This window comes from Sorex fumeus, unplaced genomic scaffold, assembly GCF_029834395.1.
Source record: "Sorex fumeus unplaced genomic scaffold, SorFum_2.1 ptg000047l, whole genome shotgun sequence".
NCBI lineage: Eukaryota > Metazoa > Chordata > Mammalia > Eulipotyphla > Soricidae > Sorex > Sorex fumeus.
This window is the reverse complement of record NW_026606104.1, coordinates 48,302,717-48,327,572: the sequence shown is the minus strand read 5'-3', so window position 1 is coordinate 48,327,572 and position 24,856 is coordinate 48,302,717. Positions and strand designations below refer to the sequence as shown.

General features: G+C 51.4%; 1 protein-coding gene across 2 annotated transcripts; it reads left to right on the top strand.

Annotated features, from left to right (window-relative positions):
- The first annotated feature begins 958 nt into the window (after positions 1-958).
- Positions 959-24,519, top strand: AK2 (adenylate kinase 2). 2 transcript variants are annotated; one of them, XM_056123464.1, is made up of 7 exons: positions 960-1,134; positions 12,664-12,789; positions 15,934-16,044; positions 16,129-16,223; positions 20,030-20,102; positions 21,688-21,883; positions 24,391-24,519. In XM_056123464.1, the coding sequence occupies exons 1-7, from the start codon at positions 1,036-1,038 to the stop codon at positions 24,393-24,395; spliced, it is 705 nt and encodes a 234-aa protein (XP_055979439.1). In that variant the 5' UTR covers positions 960-1,035; the 3' UTR covers positions 24,396-24,519. The 2 variants fall into 2 exon arrangements, with proteins under 2 accessions (XP_055979438.1, XP_055979439.1); XM_056123463.1 differs by lacking the exon at positions 24,391-24,519 and having other exon boundaries at positions 959-1,134; positions 21,688-22,046.
- The last annotated feature ends 337 nt before the right edge of the window (positions 24,520-24,856 follow it).

The window sequence follows — 24,856 nt, the reverse complement described above, 5'->3', positions numbered from 1 at the left end:
AAAACGCACAAGGAATGAAAGATACTCCTGAAATCCCATTACACAGAGACTGCTGCCCTGTCAAATAAAACTAGAGTTCGTGGCAACTGCAATTTTGTATCTTATTTAGTGAATACTCCCCCTCCCCATAATCTGATACAATGGAGAGGTTATAGTGTACAAATTTGTTGCAATTTATTTAACCAATCTTTTTTTCCTTTTTTTTTTCAAGGGGTGGGTTTTATTTTATTTTGCCTTGAGGTCACACCTGCGGTGTCCAGAGCTTACTCCTGGCTCTGTGCTCATTCCAAGAGGAAATTCAAGGGGCTAAATGGGGTGTCCGGGATCAAAGACGGGTGGGCTGAAAGCAGAGCAAGCGCCTTGTCGGTGATACTCACAGCCCTAACCAATCTCGTCTTAAGTGGAACATTTAAGACACTGACTTTCTGTTTGAGACTTTGAGACTGTTCACACGCGACAGACAGATATCTTTGTTATGTACAATTTTTCCCTGCCTGTATTTCTTAACACAGATTTTACCGGTATCCTTGGTTATTTCGTTTGAATTCCTTAGAAATGTAATTGCTGTTCCAAGTGATCTTAGACAAATACCGCCAGCCTGAGAGACTAATTTTCCCCATTTACAAGCCCACAGTTAATATCGGAGGACTCCACCCAAGTTGCCGCTGTCATAACTGTCAAAAGCCTAACCAGAAATCGTGGCCCGGCCTCTGGGCCGGTCTCATTCACCTCTTCCCGCCCACGCCGCGCTCCGGCGCGAGCCCCGCCTCCTCCCCTCTCCCCGCCCCCGCACGGATCCGGCCCGCCTCTTCCTTACTCGCGCACCTACTCTACCCAATCAGAAGCGCTCTTTCCCAGCGTCGCCTCCTGATTGGCACGTTCACGTGTCTGTCGCGCTCGGAACGGAATGATGGACGCGGCGAAGGGCCAGTGCGAGCGGCGTGCGGGGAGTGCGTGGCGTGCGTGGCTCACTGGCCTGGAAGCGGGGGACCTGCGAGGTGTGCTGGCGGCTGGAGCAGCGAGGGACCCGCGGCCATGGCTCCCAACGTGCCCACGCACACACACGCTGACGAGTACCCGAAGGGCATCCGAGCCGTGCTGCTAGGGCCGCCGGGGGCTGGCAAGGGCACCCAGGTGAGCCGGGGCGCCGTGCCACGCGGGACCTGTGGGGCGCCAAGGTCAGGCGGGCCAAAGGTCCGGCTTGGCCCGCGCGGGGGCCCCCGGCTCAGGCCTGGGCACCCCTGGCCGGGGTCTGAGGCTTTGCTCGGGCATTTGGAGCAGGGTTCGAATTGGTGGCCCTGGCGGATCAGAGTTAGGATCCAAGTTAGAGCAGAGTGAGTTCGGATCAGAGTTCTCGAGGGGTCCGGTATTGTGCCCTGTTCGAGCACCCGGGACTCTTCGGGTCCCGAAAGAAGTAGGAGCCCGAGGGAAGGCTTGTGGGGAGGGGGTGTCTGGTGCTCCCTGGACAGAGACCTATCGATTACAGGGTGATGAGGGGACTCCCCGCCAGTTCCCAGCGATGGGGACGGCGAAGCGTCAGAATTAGGGATACAGCCCCAGAACTCGGGATCGGGACCGGGGCGGGAGGCGAGAGGGGGAGCCCGGGGGACGTTTGTTGGAAGGGTGAGTGACCGGAGGTGCGGGAGCCTCTGCATGCAGCACGTGGTGGGCAGCTGGGAGCTGACCCGTGCCAGGAGGGAGAAGTAAAGCCCGTCTGATCTGCCAGAGCCAGTTAGTTAATTTGCAAGGGAAGGAGAGGGTGTCTCCACGCCGGTGAGAAAACAGGTTCGGAGAAGTCCGGTGAACTTTCCCAAATCAGCGAAATTGGCATTGAGAAGCCCGGTGCAACCTCGGAGCCATTGGGGTTCGTGATCGGAGTGTAAAGTAACCCTCTGCCCTAGCACAACTGTCGGGGCTTGGGAAGTTGGGATGTTTAGGATTTGGAAGCCCCCGTGTTGGGTAATTGTAAATGTCTCCCGCCCTCCTGCCTGGGGGTCTGGCCATTGTCTTCCCCCTCCTAGGCTCTAGCTTCCTGTTAGGTTCTAAAGCAGAAATTCCTGCGAGCCTGACCTTCCTGGGCACAAGGATTCTGCCTACTGTTGTATGGCCACTCTTCTCGTCTTGGGGGCAAAGATTGTGGAGTCTCAGCAAGCAGACCGTCTTGCCTTGGGCCCTGTGTGGCACCTTTCACACTACTTGACACTGGTGGGGTTACTGGAAATAGGTGTGGATTAAGGTGGGAGATAAGGAGGGAGGACTGGGAGGTTGGGTTCATTCCTGTGACCTTGCTCTTTGACTCTGGGCACTAGGTCAAGACACCCACTTTTCCTTTTCTCTCTCCAGCTGGACTTGTTTCCTCATGGTGGCTCACTGCTTGCTCCTCTTTTCCCCTGTCCTGTTGAAGTTGCCTCTTTCCTGTCGTTGCTACCCTCAATTATTAGGTAATTTACATCTTAGAAATGTTTCATCCCAGACTCTGCAGACTTTTGCGGACTAACCAAGTATAAGCAGAAGTTCGCATGCTTTGATTATTCTTGTCTTAGTTTATATTGCGCCCAGCCAGCCCGGCTGAGCCGGGTTCGATTCCTCCACCCCTCTCGGAGAGCCCTGCAAGCTACCGAGAGTATCTTGCCCGCTCGGCAGAGCCTGGCAAGCTACCCGTGACATAGTCAATATGCCAAACACAGTAACAACCAAGTCTCAAAAAAAAAATGGAAACGTTACTGGGCCCGCTCGAGCAAATCAATGAACAATATTGATATTAATAATTGCAGTATTGGGAACTGGAGTGAGACACTTACCTTTTACATGACCAACCTGGGTTCTATCCTCAGGACCCCATATAGTCCCCTGAGCAGCACCAGATGTGGCCAGAAAAACAAACCAAAATTGCTACAAACTAGTTGTAGTTTTTGAGCCACACCCCGTGTGTGGACAGCTCCTGACCCCATGCTTGGGCACCCTTGCCATGCCAGGGATCAGACTCTGACCTCCCACATGAAAAAGTTTTACTCAGTCTCTCAGACTCTGAGATAGGGACTTATAATGCAGCAAACTTTCAAACTTCTACGCTTCAGTGTTTTCACCTGAGAAACGGAAATAAGCCTTCCCTTCCTCTAGATCATTGGAGACCAAGCAGTGGACAAGACTGAAAAAGTCCCACTCATGTAGACCAGAAGTTCCCAAGGCCACGGAGAGATCACTCTGTAGACATGTGTGAAACGCCTTCTGTACCTTGACAGCAACCAAGCTCATTGCGTACTGATTCCCTTATCTCGGTACCACGCCTCCCTGTCCCTTCCTTACAACCCAGCTGTATTTCAGTGTGAAAGGTGATGGAGTCGGGAAGTTCCGTTTTGATTGTTTTTTGGACCACGCTTAGCAATGCTCAGGGCTTACTCCTGTTGCTGTGCTTCTGGTCACTTCTGGTGGTGCTTGGGGGAATCAATCATCTGAAGGTGCAGGGGATGGAGGGATTGAACCCCGGCTGGCTTTGCACAAGGCAAGCACCTTTCCTGCTGTACTGTCAGCCCCTAATCAGAAAGTTTTGAAGGAAACTTAACTTATGGGCTGTGGTAGTGCTGTGGAAATTCCCACCCACAGTCAGAGAAAAACCAAACAGCGTGCCTTGAGGAGTGGGAAGACACTTAAATTACGCTCATGGACCCCATTGAGCCTTGTGCTCCATAACTGGGCTCAGAACAAAGGAGAGAGCTCCATTTTATCCAATATCTGCTGGGGCATTTGCAGGCAGCTGGCAGAGTACAGAAGCAGAAATTCCAAAGTATGTTATTTTGAAAAGCAGGGTCTGAACCATCCCAAGGACATGAGCACATTTGGAGTATATTCCCAGGTAACAAAGGAAGACTAGGACCATCTCAAGGACATCCCGAATGGACTCCCTGGTTCTGTCAAGTTGCCCCGCCTCAGCTGCCTCTTGGCAGCTCCTACTTTGTGATGTTAGCCTGCTGGAAGTTGGTGCGCCTGTCTGAAATGTGGGCAGGGGGCTCTTTGTCTCAACAGAGGGGAAATGACCAGAGAGGCTTTGTGGAAGGAAAAGACAGTGATTAGAGCTGGACTTGAGGGAAGGGTTTACTGAGTCACTAGCTACACCTTCTCCTCATTGGAACTGTAGGAATACTTATGGTTGTAGTTTGAAGGAGTTATTTTTTTTTTAAAGCACTTCTTAAATCTTGCCATTTACAAAATGGTAGCCTGCAGCAAGCGTATAGCCTGAGGCCTGCAGATATTCTTTAACATTAGATAATGGAGGGATTTGAATACTCAGAAGATAGATTAGGATAATGAGCCCCTGTGTACCTATACCAGTCGCAAACTTCTGCTGACTAGTTTTTCCCTAGCCACCCTCCTGCCACAAATTATTTTAAAGTAGGGGTAGAGAGATAGGACAGCAGAGAGGGTGCTTGCCTTACATCTGGCTGACCTCAGTCCCCTGCTCATGGATAGTCCCCTAAGGACTGCCAGGAGCGGTCCCTGAGTGCAGAACCAGTCCTAAGTACACCAAGTGTGCCCCTCCCCCCAGAGAAAACCCAAAAAATTATTTTAAAGTAACTCCCAGAAATAACATTTTTGTCTCAATGTAGAATCTCTTTTAAAAAATCTTTTTGTAGTCAAGTGTAGTAATACACTTAAATAGTGACAGTGGGGAGTGAGGCTCTGTGGGCCACATCAGTGGTGTTCAGGGTTATTCCCAGCTCTGCGCTCACAAATCACACCTAGTGGTGCTCAGGGTCTCTGGCCCCCCAAAATAGTAATAATTTTTATTATTGTATTATTAACAATGGGCTGGAGCGATAGCACAGCGGGTAGGGCCTTCGCCTTACAAGCGGCCAACATGGCCGACCCGAGTTCGATTCCTCCGCCCCTCTCGGAGAGCCCGGCAAGCTACCGAGAGTATTCGATATGCCAGACACAGTAACAACAAAGTCTCCAATGGAGACGTTACTGGGCCCGCTCGAGCAAATCGACGATCAACGGGAGGGCCTTTACCTTTTTATTATTAACAATAATAATAGTACAGCATTTGCCTTACATGCAGCCGACCCGAGTTCAATCCCCAGCGTCCCATATCGTCCCCCAAGCACCGCTAGGAGTAATTCCTGAGGCAAAGCCAGGACTGACACCTGAGCATCGCTGGGTATGACCCAAAAAGAAAAAAAAAGGTAACAATTTTAATAACAGTGTTCATATTTCTATTTGTCTCAGAAATGTGATCATATTGAACCTCTTTGTTTACCAGTCCTCTTTAAAAAATTTTCTTAAAGCTTTTTTGGTGGTAGAAACTAGATCTTGGGAGTGTCCTTATTCTGTGAATTTTTTATTCTACCCCCATGCTGTGTTTACTGTCTTCTTTCCTGTTCCCTGTAAGTTTGATCAGATACTTCCCAGAGACAGGTTCAGTTTGGGGGCATGATTGTATTACCGGGACGCTGGGTCTTCTGTTCTCTGGGTTTCTTTTTGTCAAGGCATGCCATTGTGAGGCATAGACTGGAGGAGTCAGTAATCACTGAGCTCTCCTGCCCCCCTGCATGGCCTGTGCATAGCTCTTCTCCACTCGCCCGTGGCCTGGATTTGACCCACTGCCCTCGTTTGCTTTGCCTGCCTTTCCCCCATTGGTAGATATGTGTAATGGTATATGTAAATTCCTGGGATGGGAGCACTGTGTCTACTCAGATTTTCTTTTCTGCTAATAGAGCCTTTTTGTAGCAGCATAACAGTATTTTGTGCATTTTATATTGCTATGATTGAAATAATACATTTCCACTCAAAACTTCTTTCTTGTGGGGTCAGAGAAATAGTACTGGGGTTAAAGTGCCATCCCCTGAGCACTGCCAGGATGATCATGAGGCAGGAGTAAGCCCTGAACACTGCCAGGTGTATATATAAAATGGAAGTATATATAATATATGTAATACACACACACACACACACACATATGTTGTTCCTGCGTTGGTTATATGTTGTTGTTCTTGCTCTGGTTTTCAGGCCACTCCAAATGGTGCTCAGGGGACCGTGTGATGCCAGGTATCAAACCCAGGGCTCTTGCAACACAGAACTTGTGCTCCAGCATTTGATCCATCTCTCCAGCCCCCAAACCTCCTCATTTTAGAGTAAACTACCTAAGCATGTTGAAACCACCTGGGTGAGTGGAGGCATACCCTGCCATGCTCAGGGCTTACTCCTGGCTCAGTCCTCAGGGATAACTCCTGGCAGGGCTCAGGGGATCAACCATGTGTAGTGCTGGGATCAAACCCATATTAGCTGTGGGCAGGGCAAGCATCTTACCCACTGTACTAATCTGTCTGGCGTGTGTGTGTGTGTGTGTGTGTGTGTGTGTGTGTGTGTGTGTGTTGCGTGCATGTGTAAATAACCTTACTTTCCTGTCTCTTTTGGGATTAGATATCCCTACAGTGTAGCCCAAGTGGAGGTGTGTTTCTGTTTTGCCACTTTGCCGCTTACTGCAGCTCTTCACGGCCGAGCACACTTGCGGTCAGCCAGGGCAGTGCCACAGCTCTGTGGTATCCACTTTCCTCCTTCCCCCTTTAGCATTCGAAACTGAAGTTCAAAGGGCTTGAACTTGGGGTCATTCTGCAGGTCATTGGCCAATCTGGCAGCTTCATGATGCCAGTGATCCTTTCCTTTTTCCACTTGTCTCCTGCCCTGGGTTAGCTACCTGTGTGTATCATGTTGGATAAGTTCAGGGCTAGACGAGCAGAGATTGTCCTCAGGAGGATTATTTTGGTTTATTTGTTTATTTTACTCTTTCACACACTGCGCACACTCCTGTCTCCCAAGGAAGCCTGTGGGCCGTGGCCTACAGTAACAGTACAAGTCAGGTCTTTTTTCTTTTTTTTTTGGTCACACCCAGCAGTGCTCAGTGCTTTTTCCTGCCTCGGCACTCAGCGATCACTCCTGGTGGGCCCAGGGGAATATATAGGCACAGAAGGCAAGTGCCCTGCCTGCTGTTCTGTCGCTCTGGTCTCATTCCAGGCAACTTTGGGGCTGAATGCCATCTTTGTTGTTGCTCCCTGACTTGATCTTGCACAACTTCACCTCTAAATTTCATTTGTGGGGGCCAGAGAGGCAGTTCGAGGGGCTGAGCACCTGCTTTGCACAGGGAAGTCCTATTTGGTTCTGGTTTGGGTGCCACACCCTGCAGTGCTCAGGGCTTACTCCTGATTCTTTGCTCAGGGATCACCCCTGGTGGGGATTTGGGGACACCATATGCAGTGCTAGGGACCAAACCCAGGTTGGCAGCATGCAAGGCAATGTTACCTGCTGTACCATCTCTCCAGCCCCAAGGGCTGTCAGGAATGACTGCCAACAAGGCTCAGGAGATCAAAGGCTGCTAGGAATTAAACCAAGGTTGACGGCATAAGGCTGCCTAAGGCAAGCTCCTTACGCCCTGTCCTGTTGTCTCCAACATGCCCGCCCCTAATATCTGTTGTTTTTGTTTTTGTTTTTAAGGGCTTAGGGATGTGGCTCAGCAGTAGAGCACATGCCTTGCACGTGTGAATCCCTGGGTTTAATCCCCAACACTGCCTGCAAAAGAGAATGAAGAGAATACACAGAGAAAGGTGCAGATATAGTAAGAAAGCGGCTTCTTGAATTTTCAGCGTGAACACACTTGTGGAGCTTCTGCTCTGACACACGCCACACTCTCCTGTCTCCCAAGGAAGCCTGTGGGCTGTGGCCTGTAGTAACAGTACAAGTCAGGGCCTGACCGTCTTCTTTCTTTTTTTTTTCTTTTGGTCACACCCAGCAGTGCTCAGTGCTTTTTCCTGCCTCAGCACTCAGGGATCTCTCCTGGTAGGGCTCGGGAATATATGGGGTGCCGTGATCCAATTTTGGTTGTCTGCACAAAAGGCGAGTGCCCTGCCTGCTGTTCTGTCGCTCTGGTCCCATTCCAGGCAATCTTGGGGCTGAATGCCCTCTTTGTTGTTGCTCCCTGACTTGATATTGCACAACTTCACCTCTAAATTTCATTTGTGGGGGCCAGAGAGGTAGTTCAGGGGGCTGAGCACCTGCTTTGCACGGGGAAGTCCTACTTGAAATCCCTGGCACTTCCTAGTCCCCTGAGCATGAGAGCAACCCTCAAGCTCAGAGGCTCCGGTGGCCTCTCAGCCCTGGCGGGTGTGACCAAAAAACAAAAACAAATTTATTTTTTTTTCATTTGGAAAATGCAGATAATAACAACTTCTGCCTATAGCAACATGTTTGCTATATGCTCTGCATCCTGAGTACTGCAAAAAAAAAAATGAACAGTCTGCTTGGGATATTGCAAACACTACTAATGCTGATGTGACTCCTCCTCGGAGGGGTCATTGGGGAGGTTCTTGGTAAGAGAGATGCTCAGAATTCAGATCCGAAGCCAGTCAGAGCTTTGCCCAGTAGGGCACAGGGAAGCCGCCTGGAAGGAGCACAGACAGGCCGTGGGCCAGGGAGAGGCTTGGCCTCTGTATTCTGGAAACTCCGCAGATCGTGTGGCTGCGGTGGGGCTTTGAGGTGGGGGACTTGGGAGGTGACCGGAGAGCTTGGGAAACCTGTTGTGGAGGACACTCCCTCCGCGGACGTGTTTGAGCTTCTCCACCACTCACTTCCTGGGAGTGTGTGTGTATGACCTCGCATGACCTAGCATCTTAGTCAATAATTCCCCTGCTTGTGCAGAAGCCATGGAGGTGGAAATGGTAAGACTGCTTTAGACTCCAAGGCGAGAAACTTGGCGAGTCTGAATTTAAATCAAATTCCAGTAACTGATCGTTTCATTCCCTGAAGTGCCAGGCATTGTGCTGGATCCTTCTGTATCTTGTCTTGGGGCCACCTCCAGCAGTGCCTCGGGGTTCCGCCAGGCTCAGTGCTCGGGAGTCATTCTCACAGTGCTCGGGCTGTTACCAGGGATTGAACTCAAGCCTCTGACATGCAACGCTTGTACTCCATTTCTTTACACTCTCTCCCTGCTTGCTATGCTGTATACTTCTGTATATGTAATCTTGCTAGATCCCCACATCAGCTCCCTAAGTTGACATTGTCTGTGTTCCAAGAGTGAAGAAGCAAGCCTCAAGAAAGCTGTGTTGGGGGCTGGAGTGAGAGTACAGTTTGGGGGGCACTTGCCTGGCATGCGGCAGACTCACGTTTGCTCCCTGGCACTGCACGTGCTCCCCTAAGCCCCAACAGGAGTGGTCCCTGAGCACCGTCGGGTGTATCCCTAAAACCAAAAAAAAAAAAAAGTTTGCATCAGCATTTCAGGTGAGGGTGGAGGTGTAGTCAGTGCTGTCCCTCTGGGCATGCCCCCAGCAGTGGAGTGTGGCTGCCCTCACCCTGCAGCCAGAGTGCCACCCCATGGCAGCAGCAAAAGGAAGAGAAGGGAGGAGGGGAGAATCCCTGCGTGCACCAACTGAAAACAGCTCAGTCTTAACTGCGAAATCTGCCGTGCACCTGAGTTTGCATGTTTGGCAAGTACCCTGAAGATTACAACAATGCTCTAAACTTTAGGCTGGAGAGAGAGCTTCAGAGGGTGAGAGCATGCAGGAGACCAAGTTTCACTCCCTGGCACTTGACAGTCCCCCTCAGACAGAGTGTCTGATATTTGGGTGCTATGTTTCATTTCTCCTCACCACAGTCCTAGGAAGCAGATGTATCCAAGTGACTGGTGTTACAGTAGAGTAAGCTCTCACCAGAGGTCACAGCTATTGGGCACCTTCGCCAGGATTCCTGTGTGCAGATCGGGTTAACTCCAGACCCCTGGTGGTCCCAGCCCATTGTGCTGTGACTACAGCCCAGTGGTATGGACGCAGAACAAAGCCATTGGGGATTGTGCCAACGACCACTCTTGCCTTTGATGTTTTGCTCAGCTCTTCCTGCTCAACAGGTTGACCCATATTTTTCACCCCACTTCATTACAACACCGAGGAGGAAGCTTGGCAGGGAGTGCCCTTTCTGGGTATGTGGCCACTGAGCCGGTCAGTAGGATTGGAAGGTTTTAAATTGCCAGAGCGACCTGACCTATATTGGTTTTCCAATTGGTTTTCCAAAGTGCAGTGATCTTTTTTGGTTCTTTGCACTTTGGTTTCCTTTTGTTGTTGGTAAGACTCATCGTGGCACCCTTGGTTCTGTTGAGTGCACACTTCGTTGTGGTACCTGGGGCTGCATTTGGCATGCAGGGCGGTTCCCAGGGATCCCTGCAGGGCAAGGGTTCTGTCACTGAGCCTCATCCCTAGGGGTCTACACCTGGCAGTGCTCAGGACACTCCTGGTTCTGTGCTCAGGGATCACTCCTGGTGGCGCTTGGGGGACCTTGTGCAGTGCCAGGATTGGACGCATGGAAGGCCGGCACCTTAACCCTCTGTATTGTCTCTCTGGAACCCAGACACTGAGTTTGTGATGCCTTTTCACTTGACTTTCATCTTTTTGGCACTTCTGGGGATCTCACACATGCACCGCAAGTGCCCCACCAGTGCTTGCCACATTCCCAGCCTCTGAACTCTCTGTGCTTGGAATGACTTGGTAATTTTCAGTCACACACCAGAATTTGCTGTACTGAACATTGAGCTCCCTTTGTGTGGCTTTGTTGTATACATCTAAGAAATCTTGCAGTGAATAAGAACCCCGCCCTACTTTTATAAAAGAAAATGAATCACAGAACTGTGCAGTTCCTCGAGTGTTTCTGCGAGTGTTTCGCCTTGTGTGGATTCCACATTCTTTGCCACTGTTGTGCTGTCCAGGGTTTCCCCCTGCGCTGGGTAGTCTCCGGACCGTAGTTCTTAGAGGACTAGGGTCTGTGTCTCCCGGTTCTGGAGGAGATGTTGGTAATGTTTTATTCTGTATAAATGAGTATGGAGTTAGGGCAGGAGTTACAGTGGTACAAAGCTCATGGGGCCCTTCCTTTGTGTAGGGCCCTGCATACACTATGTTCTGTACAGCCTCATCAACCAAGAGGTGTACGTGCTATTATTACCTTCTCCACTTTCACTTGCAGGAAACGGACGTAGGGGAGGGCACTTTTCTCCAGCCACAATTCTGGTCACTGGTGAAACCCAGGCAGCTTGACTCTTGACCATGCTCTCGGGCCTGATGCAACCTCGTGGGCTGAGTTGCGTGCCTACGCGCCCGAGGTGTGGGTTCCGGCCCCTGCACCAGGAGCCTGGCTGCTCAGCACTTGTTGGCTGCTTTTCATTCTACCCCTCTCATCTCACCCTCACTGCTGCCTTTTGACTCGGAGCCTTTGAGAGGTTCAGCGTTTGGGGCTGGTATAATGTAGCCCTCTGCCTGGAGAAGCCCCTGCCCTTCACTGCACCCAATCTGCCAGCCGGGCCCAGGAGCTGCAGTTCTGCACCACTTACTGCAGGCTTTCCACACACAGTCTAATTTTTTTATTTTATTTTCATAAGTTTGTTCACATTAATTGATTGCATTCGGTATTTCAACACCAATCCCACCACCATTATTTCGAATTTTCCCTCCTACCATTCAAGCCTGTCAGCCAGAGGCAGATGCTAGATAATTTATTTTCTATTGCGTATTATGGATATCGTGAGAGATTAAGCGGCGTGCGATTCTGGATTCTAAAATTGTAAATGCTTGGGGTCCAGAGACATCTCTGTAGGAAGCTAATCTATTTTGAGATTCATTTGTCTCTGGATCAGGGCCATTGGTGCTCTGAGATGGCGCCCGGAGGCAGATCGTGGGCACGACAGCCAGGACCCCAAGTGAGTGTCGAGACAGGAAGCGACACAGGAAAAGACAGCTCGTCTCCACCACCCACCGCCATGAGGCCTGGAGCCAGTCCTTGAACCCACATACCTGGGTCTTGCTTTTGAAAGCTCGTGGCCATCAGAGTCTCATTTGGAGCTGGGGAGAGGGCACACCTGCTCCGTCTGAGGTGCCCCAGTGGAACTGACTCGGCACAGGCTCAGGAGAGATCTCCAGCGAGCTGCTGTCCACACAGCCTCATTTAAATCACAGCTGGGCCCAGAGAGAACTCAGTGGGCTCAACACATGCTTCTGCATGTACGAGACCTGGCTTCACTCCCCATCGCCCCAGACACTGCCGGGAGGGACCACCAGGCCCGGAGCCAGGGGTAGCCCCCACATTCCACATGGGTGTGGCCTAAAAAAAACAGACAAAAATAAATATCACCTGCTGTTTTGACCCTTCCAGTTCATAATCGGCAGGCCTAGCTTATCTGTCACTCATGTGTCTAATGGAATTAGTGATCCTGGCTAATGTTTATTTTTGTTTATTTTGGGGCCACACCCAGTAGTACCCAGGTTACTCCTAGATCTGCACTTAGGGATCACTCCCAGAGGTGCTCAGGGGATCATATAGGATGTCAGGGATCGAACCCTGGTTGGCCGCATGCAAGACAAGCGCCCTACCTTATGGACTATTGCTCCGGCCTCCTAGGTGGCTAATATTTATGACAGCTGCCTGTGGACTAGGTTCACTGCTTGGAGTTCTTATATTTTCTAGTGATTCTTACTCCGACTCCACTCGGACTTTAGAGTATAGCGCAAGTACTTGGATCCTTATGGCAGGGAAAGAAAGAGGCGTTTGGTGAGGTTTACACAGACCCTCTGAGTGTGGTTGGGTTCAGGCTCAGCCTGCAGGGTTAACCGAATCTTGGTCTTTGTCTTCTCTCCACAGGCACCCAAATTAGCCAAAAACTTCTGTGTCTGCCATTTAGCTACCGGGGACATGCTGAGGGCGATGGTGGCTTCTGGATCAGAGCTGGGGAAAAAGCTGAAGGCCACGATGGACGCCGGGAAGCTGGTAGGTGTGGGGTATCAGTGAGTATAGATATCTCCTCGGAATCTGAACCGGCACTAAAGTGGTAGCACCGCGTAGCTGTTGAAATCAGCTGAAGTTTAATTTAAAATTCCGTTTTGGGGGCCAGAGAGAGTACAGAAGTTAAGGTGCTTGCCTTGCGTGTGGCCAGCTGTGGTTACTTTCCCGGCACCACCTGTGGTCCCCCTAACCACCACCAGCGGAAAAGCCTAAGCATCTGGGCAGAGTGACAGTAGCGGGTGGGGGGCTTACCTTGCACACAGCTGACCCTGGTTCAATTCCCTGTATCATATGGTTCCCTGAGTCCCCAGGAGTGAGCCCTGAGCACAGCTGGGTGTGACACAATAAACAAACAAAGAGAAAACCCTGAGCATAACCCCACCTCCGCTCCTCACCATCCTACCCCCCAAAAAATTCTGTTTCAGTCCAGAAAGATTGTACCTGAGGTGAGACACTTAACCTCTTCTCTGGATTGATCCCTGCATGTGGTATCCTGAGTACCACCAGGGGTCACTCATGAGCACCGAGTCAGGAATAGCCCTAGAGAATGCCAGCTATGTCCCCAGCCACCCCACCCCCAAAATAAATTTAAAGTCAAATTTTGTGTCTGAGTCGTAGTTGCCACATTTCACATTTTCATCAGCCAACAACGATACAGAACTTAGCTTTTAAAACTCTCATGACCCTATACAGCACCACATAACAACATGGGGAGATCCCCAAAAAATAGGCAGTCGTGGGGGGCTGGAGCAGTAGTTCAGCTGGCAGGACACTTGCCTTACACACAGCTGATCCGGGTTCTATTTCTGGCTCCCCATTTGGTCCCCTGAGCCCACCAGGAGTGATCCCTGAGCACAGAGGCAGGAGTAAACCCTAAGCATGACCCATGTGGCCCAACATGCCGGCCACAAAACAAAACAAGCACTTAAAGTTGGCCATGGTGAAAGGTTTCTGCATGGACAGCGACCAGAAAGGAATTCAAAACTAACTGCAGAGAAGGTGATGGTGGCACAGTAGGCTGTGCACACAGCAGGCAGGAGGCTCAGGCACAGTTGGGCACCACAGTCCCCACGCTTACAGCTCGGGGTGGGGGGGGGCCAACACAGCTGAATATATACCCTCTGCCTTTTCCCCCCACCCCCCCCAAATCACTATTACTCCGTTGTTCTTCAATTTGCTCGAGTGGGCCCAGTAACGTCTCCATTCGTCCCTGTCATGTGCAAGTGTGGCTTGATGACATATAGGGGGCTCCTTCAGGATCAGGGGAATGAGGACCATGCATTGTTACTGTTTTTGACATATTGAGTACGCCACGGGTAGCTTGTCAGGCTCTGCCTCCATCCATCTCGGAGAGCCCGGCAAGCTACCAAGAGTATCCCGCTCGCCCCCCCACCCCCAAAAAAAATAAAACAAAAAATGAGCCAAAGTAACCTCATAATGAATCTTGTGGGGGAGGGCCAGAAGAGGGATGGAGTCACTCCTGGTTGTGCCCGGGGTTGCTCCTGGCTCAGTGTGCAGGGATCACTCCTGGCAGTGCCTGGGAGTCTTGGGTAAGAAAATTCAAGAGCCTTGCTCAGGAACCATTTCATCATCACAAAAAGTTCCAGTGGACCGACTTGTGCTTTCAGGTATTAACAAACTGACAGAGTATATAAACTTTTTGACTAACAGGTTATTTGCTTAGTTCTAAATTTACAGCATTTATTTTACTTGGTTTTCTCACAGATTCTTGGTGCTAATGCGTTTGGTACTCTACGTGGTTTTCAGAGCCAGAAACAGGATTGCCATTCGAAAGCCAAAAATCAGAGCTGAATCTGCGAGGCCTTAGGAAACCACTCAGGGTGTCTAACCTACTTCAGCGGCTTGGTCTCCCCATGGAGGCACTTGCCATATGATCCTTCCCAGTTGCGGGATATAATAGTGTTTTTTCTCTTGGTTTTAGGCCAGTTGGTCTCATCGGACAAACACAGTTTGTCAGTCTATGAAATCTTTGATTAGTGCTAGTGCTCAATTGTAACTGGGACTTGTAACAGAGATTCTGGGGGTTGTTTGAGCATCATAGTAGCCATTTTGAGCACGGCCTCCTGGTCTGTGGTTGGGGAAAGTTCTGGATGTTGCCCCCACCCCCTTCTTACTTCCTACTAGGCTTTGAGATTCTGTAGCTCTATCAGATGGTACCCGTGCCCCTCTGCTTCTGGCTTTCAGTTCCTACTAGTGAGGCCTTGAATTGAACCAAAAGCCAAATATTTTGGACTTTGGTTCTTGGCAGAAGAAGATCCTGTGCTGAGAGAAAAATTGGGATGTGGCAATGAGATTGCTTATCTTGGGCTTTCACTTAGTCACAGAGCTTATACACTGTCCCTAAGTTCACAGCTGGTCCAGGAGATAAGAGCTACCAAGCTACTGAAACGAAGAACCTTCACTATTGGGCGGATTGGGAAGAAGATTCAGCAGGAAACTAGTGTCTAACAGCCAGCCCGAGTCTTCACAGGGTGGCAGAAATGGGTTGGGTTGGCTCCTCAGTGCCTTGGTTCTGACCCAAACTTACCAGTTCATGAACTTGTATGGCCTCACGTTTTGGCTATCTTGGGCCTTACTTCACTATGAACGTCACAAAACCATGAGTGAATTTGAAGCTGAAGAAAACAACTCATTGGGTCTGCCAGTTCTGGCCCTTGTTTTTTGGTGGGGGGTCACACCTGGTGGTGCTCAAGGCTTACTTCTGGCCTAGGTTCAGAGATCCCTCCTGGGAGTGCTCAGGACTGTATGTGGTGCCAGGGATCAAACTAGGGTGCAAGGCAAGACCTGCTGTACTGTCTCTCCAGGCTCCTATATGCTGAGGGGTTTTTTTGTGGTTTTTTTTTTTGTATTTTTTTGAGGGGAGGTATATACCAGCTGGTGCTCAGGGGTGGTTTCTGGTGGTGCTTGGGGGACCATGCAGTGCTAAATCCAATCCTCATCTCCCCAGCCCTAGTTAACAGATTTAAATTCAATCTTTTTGTGTTTTTTAGTTTGTTTTGGGTTTGGGGATTACCCAGTGGGTGCCCAGGCAACCAGTGCTCAGAGGACTGTGGTGCCGGGGATTGAACCTGGGCCTTAACTCACGGTTATTTTCTCCTTGACATCCAGGTGAGTGATGAAATGGTCGTCGAACTCATCGAGAAGAATTTGGAGACCCCACCATGCAGAAACGGTTTCCTCCTCGACGGCTTCCCTCGGACCGTGAAGCAGGCAGAAATGGTAGGTGCGGCGTGCACGCCAGCGCTGGCCTTCGGGGTCCGGCCTCCTGCCCCAGTGGCTGAGGTGGGCTGCGCTCTCTTTCAGCTCGATGAGCTCATGAAGAAGAGGAAAGAGAAGCTGGATTCTGTGATCGAGTTCAGCATCCCCGACTCTCTGCTGATCCGGAGGATCACAGGAAGGTATCTGTCCCCGGAAAGCCCCTTCGCTCCCTGCTTCCTCATCTCGGCTGGGCTGCGGGAACGGCACGCGCGTGGGCTCACAAGACACAGCGCGTGTGCCGTTTCCGGACAGATCGTTCTTGTTTGGTGAAGTTCCCTAGAGGGGCGGGGGGTGGCCGGGGAAGGGGATTTGAGAAACAAGAGCTAGGAATTTTTGAAGTCAAGACAGCCCCGCGGCGCTGTCACCTTCTAGTTGTGACTCTCAGCCAGTTTCTTAACCTTTTCAAGGCCATTCTTCCTCACATGTGGAGAGCCCTGCTTTGCAGAACTGTCGCAGCACGGCGAGGTGGTTGCCTGCTCAAGCATGTGCCTCAGAGGGGAGGCTGGAACCGCACGCACACAGAGCGCTTATTAGAGTAGAGAGAAATGCTCGTTTTTGATGTCTACACCTCTGCTGTAGCGCTCTTTTTTTTTTTTTTTTTAATTTTTTTATTAGTGAAACACCATGAGGTACAGTTATAGACTTACAAATTTTTGTGCTTGGGTTTCAGTTATACAATGATCAAGTACCCATCCCTCCACCAGTGCCCATCCTCCACCACCACGGGTCCCAGCATCCCCCCCATCCCGTCCCACCCTGCCTCTGTGGCAGGGTATTCCCCCTTGTTCTCTCTCTCTTCTTTTGGGTACTGTGTTTTGCAAGAGAGGCATTGAGTGGCAATCATGTTTGGTCTATAGACCACTTTCCGCATGCCTCTCCCACCCTGGGAGGGTCCTCACAACACCCTTTATTTTGTAGCGCTCTTTTAAAATCCACTTTGTTGGAGTTGCTGGAGACGTTCGTGATGGTGTCGGGATGGTGCCCTCAGCTGTGGTGCCCCACACAGCCTGACTCCGAAGTATCGTTATCTGTCCTGACTTTAGACAATGGGGGGAAATGTGCACTTGAACAGCCTCTTTAGCCAAAAGTTCTGTTGAGTTTTCTTTTGTTTTGGTTTGTTTTTTTGTTTTAGAGTGTTTACAATAAAAGCTGGAGTGAGTATAGGGGTGGGGCGCTTGCTTGCTTTGCTCTGGTCCCTAGATCAATCCCCTGGAATTGAATTTAAGGTGCCCCCAAACACTTCCAGGAGTGACCACTGAGCCCAGAGCCAGGAGTAACCCCTGAGCCCGGCAGGTGCGACCCAAGCCACGACACCCCTCCCCTCGCTCCCCAGGTGTCCCAGGCGGGGGAGTGTGGACAACCCCGTCCAGATCCTGACACCCTCCCTGTCACCCTTCTCCCTCTCTGGGCCAGGCTTGGGGCTCAGTTTTGGACTGCACTTGAATCCCACTTTAATTTTTATTTATTTTGGCGTAATGTTCACGGTCTACTCCTGGCTCTGTGCTCAGGGGTCGCTCCTCCTAGTGCTTGGGGAGCCACGTGGGGTGCCGAGGATGTGAGTTACCCCCTGTACTCTCCCTCCAGTTCCCCTTTGTTTTCTTTCCTTTCTGTTCCTGGGAACTAGCCTGCATTCCCCTTGAAGTAATGTTCGCAGTGGGATGGGAGCAGGGTCGTGCTTGTCACAGGGAGCAGGGGCGGGTGGGGAGGGGGGACAGGGGACGTGAGGCTCCTAGGGACAACCAGAGAGGCCAGGAGGCAGCCTGGCTGATCTGGGCCCCATTTTTTTCTTCGGGTTTTGGAGCCACTCCTAGCCACATTGCTTGGGGCTTGCTCGTGACTCCGTGCTTGAGGGAAGCAGATGTGCCAGGGATCAAACTGGGGTCAGTCATGCGCAAGACAAGTGCCTTACCCTCGGGACTATCTCATGTCCAGCCCCGCCCACAGGGAAAACCTTAACTGGGTCCTCCCTTCCCTGGGTCTCCTGATGGCTGTACCCCTCCAACAGCGTGGGCACCTCACCGCCACCACCACTGCTAGGAGAGAACCTGAAAAATGTTCTTTTTAATAAAATAGTATCACGGGTGGGAGAGAGACAGGAAGGTGATCAGACGCAGCCAGCCCCAGTATGACCTGCAGCACCGCATGGCGTCCCCCGAGCTCTTCCAGGAGTGACCCAGTGACCCCTGAACTCAGAGCCAGCAGTACGTCTTGAGCATAGCTAGGTGTGGCCTCCAAACCCCAGTCGGGTAACTCAGCTTCCCAAGCTGATATGCTGACATAGCTGTGCCCTCCACCACGGCAACAGCTAGGCAGGCCTGGTGTGACCATAGCACCCCCGCAGAACATGCATCCCCAGTGTTGTTCAGATCCTTCTGGGACCATTGGGAAGCTGTGGCCCCACAGAGCTGGCTGAAGGAGTAGGCAGACCCGCCCTGGCACCCCTTCAGGTCTGTGCTGTATCCCTTCCACTCAGGAACACAGGCTTGTTGTCTGGGACGCAGCGCCCAGCCTGCATCTCGGTGCCAAACTGTTGCTGCTTAGTACGGCAGGTGGGGCTCTTGCCTTGCACGTGTCTGACCCGGGTTTGATCCCCGGAACCCCATATCGTCCCCCAAGCCCCTCCAAGAGTGATCCCAGAGTGCAGAGCCAGGAAGTAATCCTGAGCAATACTGTATTTGGCCTGAAAACTACAAAAAGAGAAATGTGGGTTTTTTTCTTTTTGCAGGGTGGGGGAACAGGCCTCCCAAGCAGGGGCCCCCCAGGGACCCTTTAGCCACGCCCAGTGATGCTTGGTCCTGTGGTGCCAGGGCCCAACCAAGCTGGGGGCCACTTGGGCCACCCTGGTGGAGGTGCTTGAGGAGGAAGCAGTACTGGGAATTGAACCCGGGGTCTCTGCCTGGGAGCTGTCTCAGAAATGAATCCTTCTTGGGTACTTGGTTCAGGACTCTTATTTCACGTGTCCTTTTTCCAGGGTTGTTAGTGTCGCCCTCCAGCAGTTGGACTCTTGAGTTCTGTTGTCTGGTGGGGTTTGTGTCCAGAGAGCAGCTGTTCCTAGAGCATCTTTCTCGTTTTTGTCATCAAATGAGGTTAAAAAACGGAGTCGGAGTCTGAGCACTGGCTCTGCAAGCAGGAGCCCCAGGCTCTGCCCCCAGCACCACCTGCTGCCCTGAGCACAGAGCCAGGAGTACCACTGCCCCCCAGCCCCAAGTAGGGGTGCTTCCTCTGTCATTTTGTCCACGCCTCGGAGTTGATCATCACTTTTCATTATTGTTCATTTCCTCAGTTCTCTCTCGCACTAAGTGGAGCTCCGCTAGGGTCGTGGCTCCTTTAGCAAAGGTTCAGCAAAGGTTTGTCAGAAGGATGGCGAGAATGAAACCTGAAACCAGCATGAGTCCCTTCTCTTCAGCCCAGGGGGAGGGGTCACACTCTTCAGCAGATGCTTAGAAAGTTGGATCAGAGTTACAAGATCTGTCGCTCAGAGGTCTGGAGTCCATGCTCAACCCCCAGCACCACATGGTCCCTGGATCTGCCAGGTGTGCACTGCCCTTCTCCCCCCCAAAATAATTACTCTTGGCATAAGCTCACTTGAAAGTCCAGTTGTTTCCTTTCTTTTTTTTTTTCTTCTTTCTTTTTCCATTTTGGGGCCATACCTGGCGGTGCTCAGGGATTACTCCTGCCTCTGTGCTCAGGGATCACTCCTGGCAGGGTTCAGGGAACCTTATGTGGTGCCAGGGATTGAACCAGGGTTGGCCACTTTCAAGGCGAGTGCCCTACCTGCTGAACTAACCAGTCCAAATCCGGTATTCTCTTAAGAGATGCCTGGGCTGGGTTCTCTGCTGGGCGACCGTCCACACCTTTAGGTTTCCATCCGGCTGCCCATTTTCTGGGAGACTGCAGGGGTGCAGGAAAGCTTGCACGCCCCCTGACTTGTGTCCACTTCTTTCAGGCTGATTCATCCAGCGAGTGGCCGTTCCTACCACGAGGAGTTCAACCCCCCGAAGGAATCCATGAAGGACGATGTATGTCGCCTCCGGACAGGACATTTCCTTCCTCTCCTCTTTCCTCCTTGGCTTACTCTTAACTTTGCTCCTCCTCATTCCTTCTTATTTCTACCAATACTGCTGATTTACCTGTGAGAAACATCCCTCCAGGGAATTTTCATGGGCCGTGGCTCAGCCACGGAGTCCCTGCTGACTGGAGGTGACTGCCGTGCCTGCTCGTTGCACGGCCAGTGTGTACCTGTTTCCTGATCAGCCCTTTTCTGGCACCCAGGCAGCCCGGGGAAATCTAATCAGAAGGAGGCTGTTGGGAAGCCTCGATGTAGATCCAGCGAGGGGCAGACAGTGTTGCAGAGGAGTTTGTTGACTGTTCTATCCCAGACCAGAGTCCTCTCCTTTAAGTGCTGTACTGCAGCCTGCAGATTCCCCGCCTGTCTGGCAATGGGTGAACATTGCCACGGTCTTAGAAGCACCTTCAAGTGCTTTCAGTGGTAAAGGGGGAGGATCTCGGGGCTAGAGAGATAGCACAGTGGGTAGGGGGTTTGCCTTGCACGCAGCCGACCCGCGTTCGATTCCCAGCATCCCATATGGTCCCCTGAGCACCGCCAGGAGTAAATCCTGAGTGCAGAGCCAGGACTAACCCTTGTGCATCACTGGGTGTGACCCAAAAAGCAAAAAAAGGGGGAGGGGGGAATCTCATTCCCATGCACTCCAGTGTTTTTCATTTCATCGAGACTTGAGCATGTAGGCACCATGGGAATTTCCTGAACTTACTTCTGGCATGTGAGTGAAGTCCATTAGGTCTTACAAACTCCAGAGCCATTACATCAGCTTGGGGCTCAGAGTGGTAGTACGACGGGGTGGGGCATTTGCCTTGCACGTGACAGACCCAGGTTCAATCCCCAACATCACATGCTCCTGCCGATCCCCAGGCACCAGTAGGAGTAATTCCTGAGTGCAGAGCCACCTTAGCCACTTCACAGAGTTGCCCGTTCAGTGTTTTCTTTTGTGTATCAATATCAATATTTTCAGGATATTGATAGCCAACGACCCTGGTAAAAATCATTAAGGTCAGGAAGCTAGCGCAGGGATTTGGGTAATCCCAGATTGAGCCCTGGCACTGCATGACCACCGCCCTCCCCCCCCCCCCCCCCCCAAACATCACAGGTGTAGCCCTGAAGGCACTGAGCACCACTGGGGTGGCCCAGCATCAAACCATCCTACCCATTTGGCTCAAATTTCACCATAAGTGACCCTTCCCCCACCCTCCCCCAGTACAACTTGAAAAAAACAAACCCAAAAAGGAAGCAATTAGTGTTATCATTGCTAATGCATCTCTTGTATTCCCCCTCTTATCTTCCCTGAAGCTGATCCTAGAAGTGTTTGGAAGCGGAATAGCTGGAGCAAATAGCTGGGGCTTTGCCCCTCCCTGAGTCCCTTTCCTTACGGTGGCTGTTTTAGGCGCCCCCAGGTCTCAGGATCAGCTTCTGGGGCCAGCTTCCCGAGAGTCCCAGTTCTGTTAGGAAGGGCTGGTCTCCAATGGACTGGGAGCTAACAGCACCTCAGACTTCCCGTCCTGGCCTGTTACACGTCTTCCTCTTCACAGATCACGGGGGAGCCGCTGGTCCGTCGATCAGACGATAATGAGAAGGCCTTGAAGATCCGGCTGGAATCCTACCACACGCAGACCACCCCCCTCGTGGAGTACTACCGCAAACGGGGCATCCACTCTGCCATCGACGCCTCCCAGACCCCTGATGTCGTCTTCGCGAGCATCCTAGCAGCCTTCTCCAAAGCCACATGTAAAGACCTGGTTATGTTTATCTAATGTGGGGTTGGAGAGAGTCCTTTCCTCTTCCTGTTCACGTGGGGGGAGTGGTGGGGACGGCAGAGCAGACAGAGGGGCTTCCTCAGGCCAGCAAGAGTGTCACCTTATGTCCTGATTAAAAGCACTTGCTTCATGGATCTTTGGTGTGTGTGCCACTCTCATCGCATCTGTATCTGTGTGTGTGTGTGTGTGTGTGTGTGTGCGCGCGCGCACACGCGCGTACGCATGAGAACGTCCTGTGAGTGAGTGCCTAGATACTCTTACTTCCTGAGTGACAGTTAGGTGACTTTTCTACTCTGTACTTTGTCCACACTCTTAATTTTTCCCATATCTGCCAGGCACCCCAGTTTTGCTCCGGCTAATTAGAAGTTCAGGGTTATGTGAAGTCAAACTGGGCCAACGTTTCTTTGTTTGGTTTGATTTTGGTTTTGGTTTTGTTTTGGGACCACACCAGGCAGTGCTCAGGACTTAGTCCTGGCTCGGTGCTCAGGGATACTCCTGGTAGTGCTCGGGGGAACCAACCATACATGGTACTGGGGGCTGATCCCTGCTTGACCATGTGCGAAACAAACACCCGACCCACTGTACTGTATCTCCAGCCCGCAAAAAATAAGCCGCGTGGGTCAGTGAGAGGATAGGGATCATTCCTTTTCCCCCCCTATATGGAAGGGAAAAGGCACTTACATTACAGATTTCAGAAATTTCTGGGAAGAGGAATAACGTAGAAAGAGTCTGGTTCATTAAAATACTTTTTTTTTTTAATTTGAATCATAATGCTATAAAGTAATTTGTTTGGTACCTGTATTTGAAAAGTGAATTGTCACCCCAGAAATAAAAGGTGAAAGGTGCTTTTGAATTCAGCCTGTCTTCTGCACATCCAGACAGGGCAGCCGAGAACAGTTATTCCTTTGTCAGGGAGACTGGGGTCGGTGTGCTTTTCTGTCTGCTTTTTTTTTTTTTTTTTTTCCATTTTTTGGGTTTTTGATTGTTGTTTTTGGGTTATACGTGGTGAGTTCAGTGGATTACTAAGCTCTGTACGCAGGGATGGATCACTCCTGGCAGTGCTTAGAGGACCCTGGTTGGCAGCGTGCAAGGCATATGGCCTACCCACTGTACCTTTTCTCTGACCCTGGTATGCTTTTATTTCTAGTGTTTGCTTTGTTTCCAACTGGAACAAAATAGTGATCAGAGGTGATCCTTCTTGTTTTTTTGTTTGATTGTGTTTTTGGTTTGGGGGCCACACCCAGCACTGGTTTTTGACTTGCTTCTGGCTCTGTACTCAGGAATCAGTCCTGCTGGCCCCCCATTTGGGGTTCCAGGGATCAAACCCGGGTTGGCTGCATGCAAGATAAGTGCCCTCCCTGCTGTACTCGTTTTGCTCCCTCTTTCTTTTTTATTAGAATTTAGCACACCCACCCTGTCTCTAGATGATAAAACTCAAGTCATTTGATTCCCTTTTAAATTTGACCTTCTTTCCAGATCCACCCTTTACATACGGTGGTGGCCAGACTCGCCAAGAAACAGCCCCCCCCCCCCAATAAAACTCCCAATGCAATAGCCAGATTTTATCCCTCCCCGATTACAGAATGTTTCCCAGGGCCCATGTGGTACTGCTTGTTCTCAGGTGTGGTTTGTGGCCATCGTGAATCAGCAGACTGCTGTGAGGGCCCACAGGAACAGCTTCTAGAAAAACCATTAGAGTCGGTGGCAGCTCTGCTAGCTCTGCCGCCTGCTGACGCAGCACAGTGCCAGTCCCCGTCTGGTCTGACCTCTCATCTTGCCCAGGGAACTCCCCGAGCCTGCGCCCCTTCTGCTGGAAGCTGGGTGCACGTTGGTAGCCCTCCTGCTTCCCTCTGTCTGGTTCGAGTGAGTGTCTGCTGCTCTGCTCTGCCTGCATGCCTGCCTGTAAACTTACCTCCGTCCTGTCTTAACAGTAACCCAGTCTGGGGAGGGCCGTCCTGGGGAGCACATGACTTCCGGGAAGGGGTGAGGGAGAGGAGTGAAACCAAACCGTCAGTCCCTGCAGGGATCTGGGATCCCTCGCAGAGTGAGGATGGCTGCCTTTGAGTCTTGTTGCCGGCTTCCCTTTGGGGATCGTGGCGGGCTCTTGGCCTCATTGTTGAAGCCCACGAATGTTTGCTAATGGAAGGTGCGTGATCCTCGCTCCGGTCCCCGTCATCCAGCCACCTACGTACGCTCACGGGGACACATGGGCACACGGGCACGTGCTTGGGCATCTGGACTGCCAGTAAGAAGTAGCAGGTCCTGACGGGGTGTGCATGCCCTTCAGGGAAGGGGGGCGGTTAGTTAGTATTTGAATTTTGCTTCCTTGAGTTCAACCAGCAGTGAGCGCTTCACCCTGGCAGAGAAATGCCCAGTGAGTGTTGAATGCCTTCAGTTGCTGGGACATGCTTTCCTGCCTTCTCTGATCCTGGTGTTTACCAACCCGTTTTGTTCTCTCTTGTTTCCTCTCTATTTCAGCCTAGTAACAGAAGGCCAGGCGAGACCACCACTGCTCATCACCCCTCGGCGTGATCCCTGCTCTTAGGTGCTGGGCGGAGGGCAGGGGTGGGCAGGGTGAGGCCGGGGAGGGAGGAGTGGCGAGGCATCGGGAGGAGGGGTAGGGGAGCAGCAGTGTTGTGATGAGCCTTCTACAGACCACAGTGGGAATCTTGACAAGTACTGACAATTGTTTTGGAAAGCCGATTGGAGGGTAGGAGTAGAACTAGGGAGACGCAGTATTACTTCGAAGGAATCATGGTTTCACGTCCTCTGGACTGGTCACTGTATGTTTTTAAGCAATACCTTGCGGCCTCAACTTTGATCTCCGAGCCTCATGGGCTGCCAGCTCAGGAGTGCAGGAGAGCGAGTCTTCCTGTCTCCCCGTACCTTGGAACAGGGAGGGTTGATGCCCCACCTCGCTATCCATGCTGTGAGGTCTGAAAAA

Bases quoted from the DNA above. Each gene is read 5' to 3' on its own strand.
- AK2 (XM_056123463.1), top strand. From the start codon at position 1,036: ATGGCTCCCAACGTGCCCACGCACACACACGCTGACGAGTACCCGAAG. The intron at 1,135-12,663 runs GTGAGCCGGGGC...TTCTCTCCACAG, and splicing joins GGGCTGGCAAGGGCACCCAG to GCACCCAAATTAGCCAAAAA. The intron at 16,045-16,128 runs GTAGGTGCGGCG...GCTCTCTTTCAG, and splicing joins CCGTGAAGCAGGCAGAAATG to CTCGATGAGCTCATGAAGAA.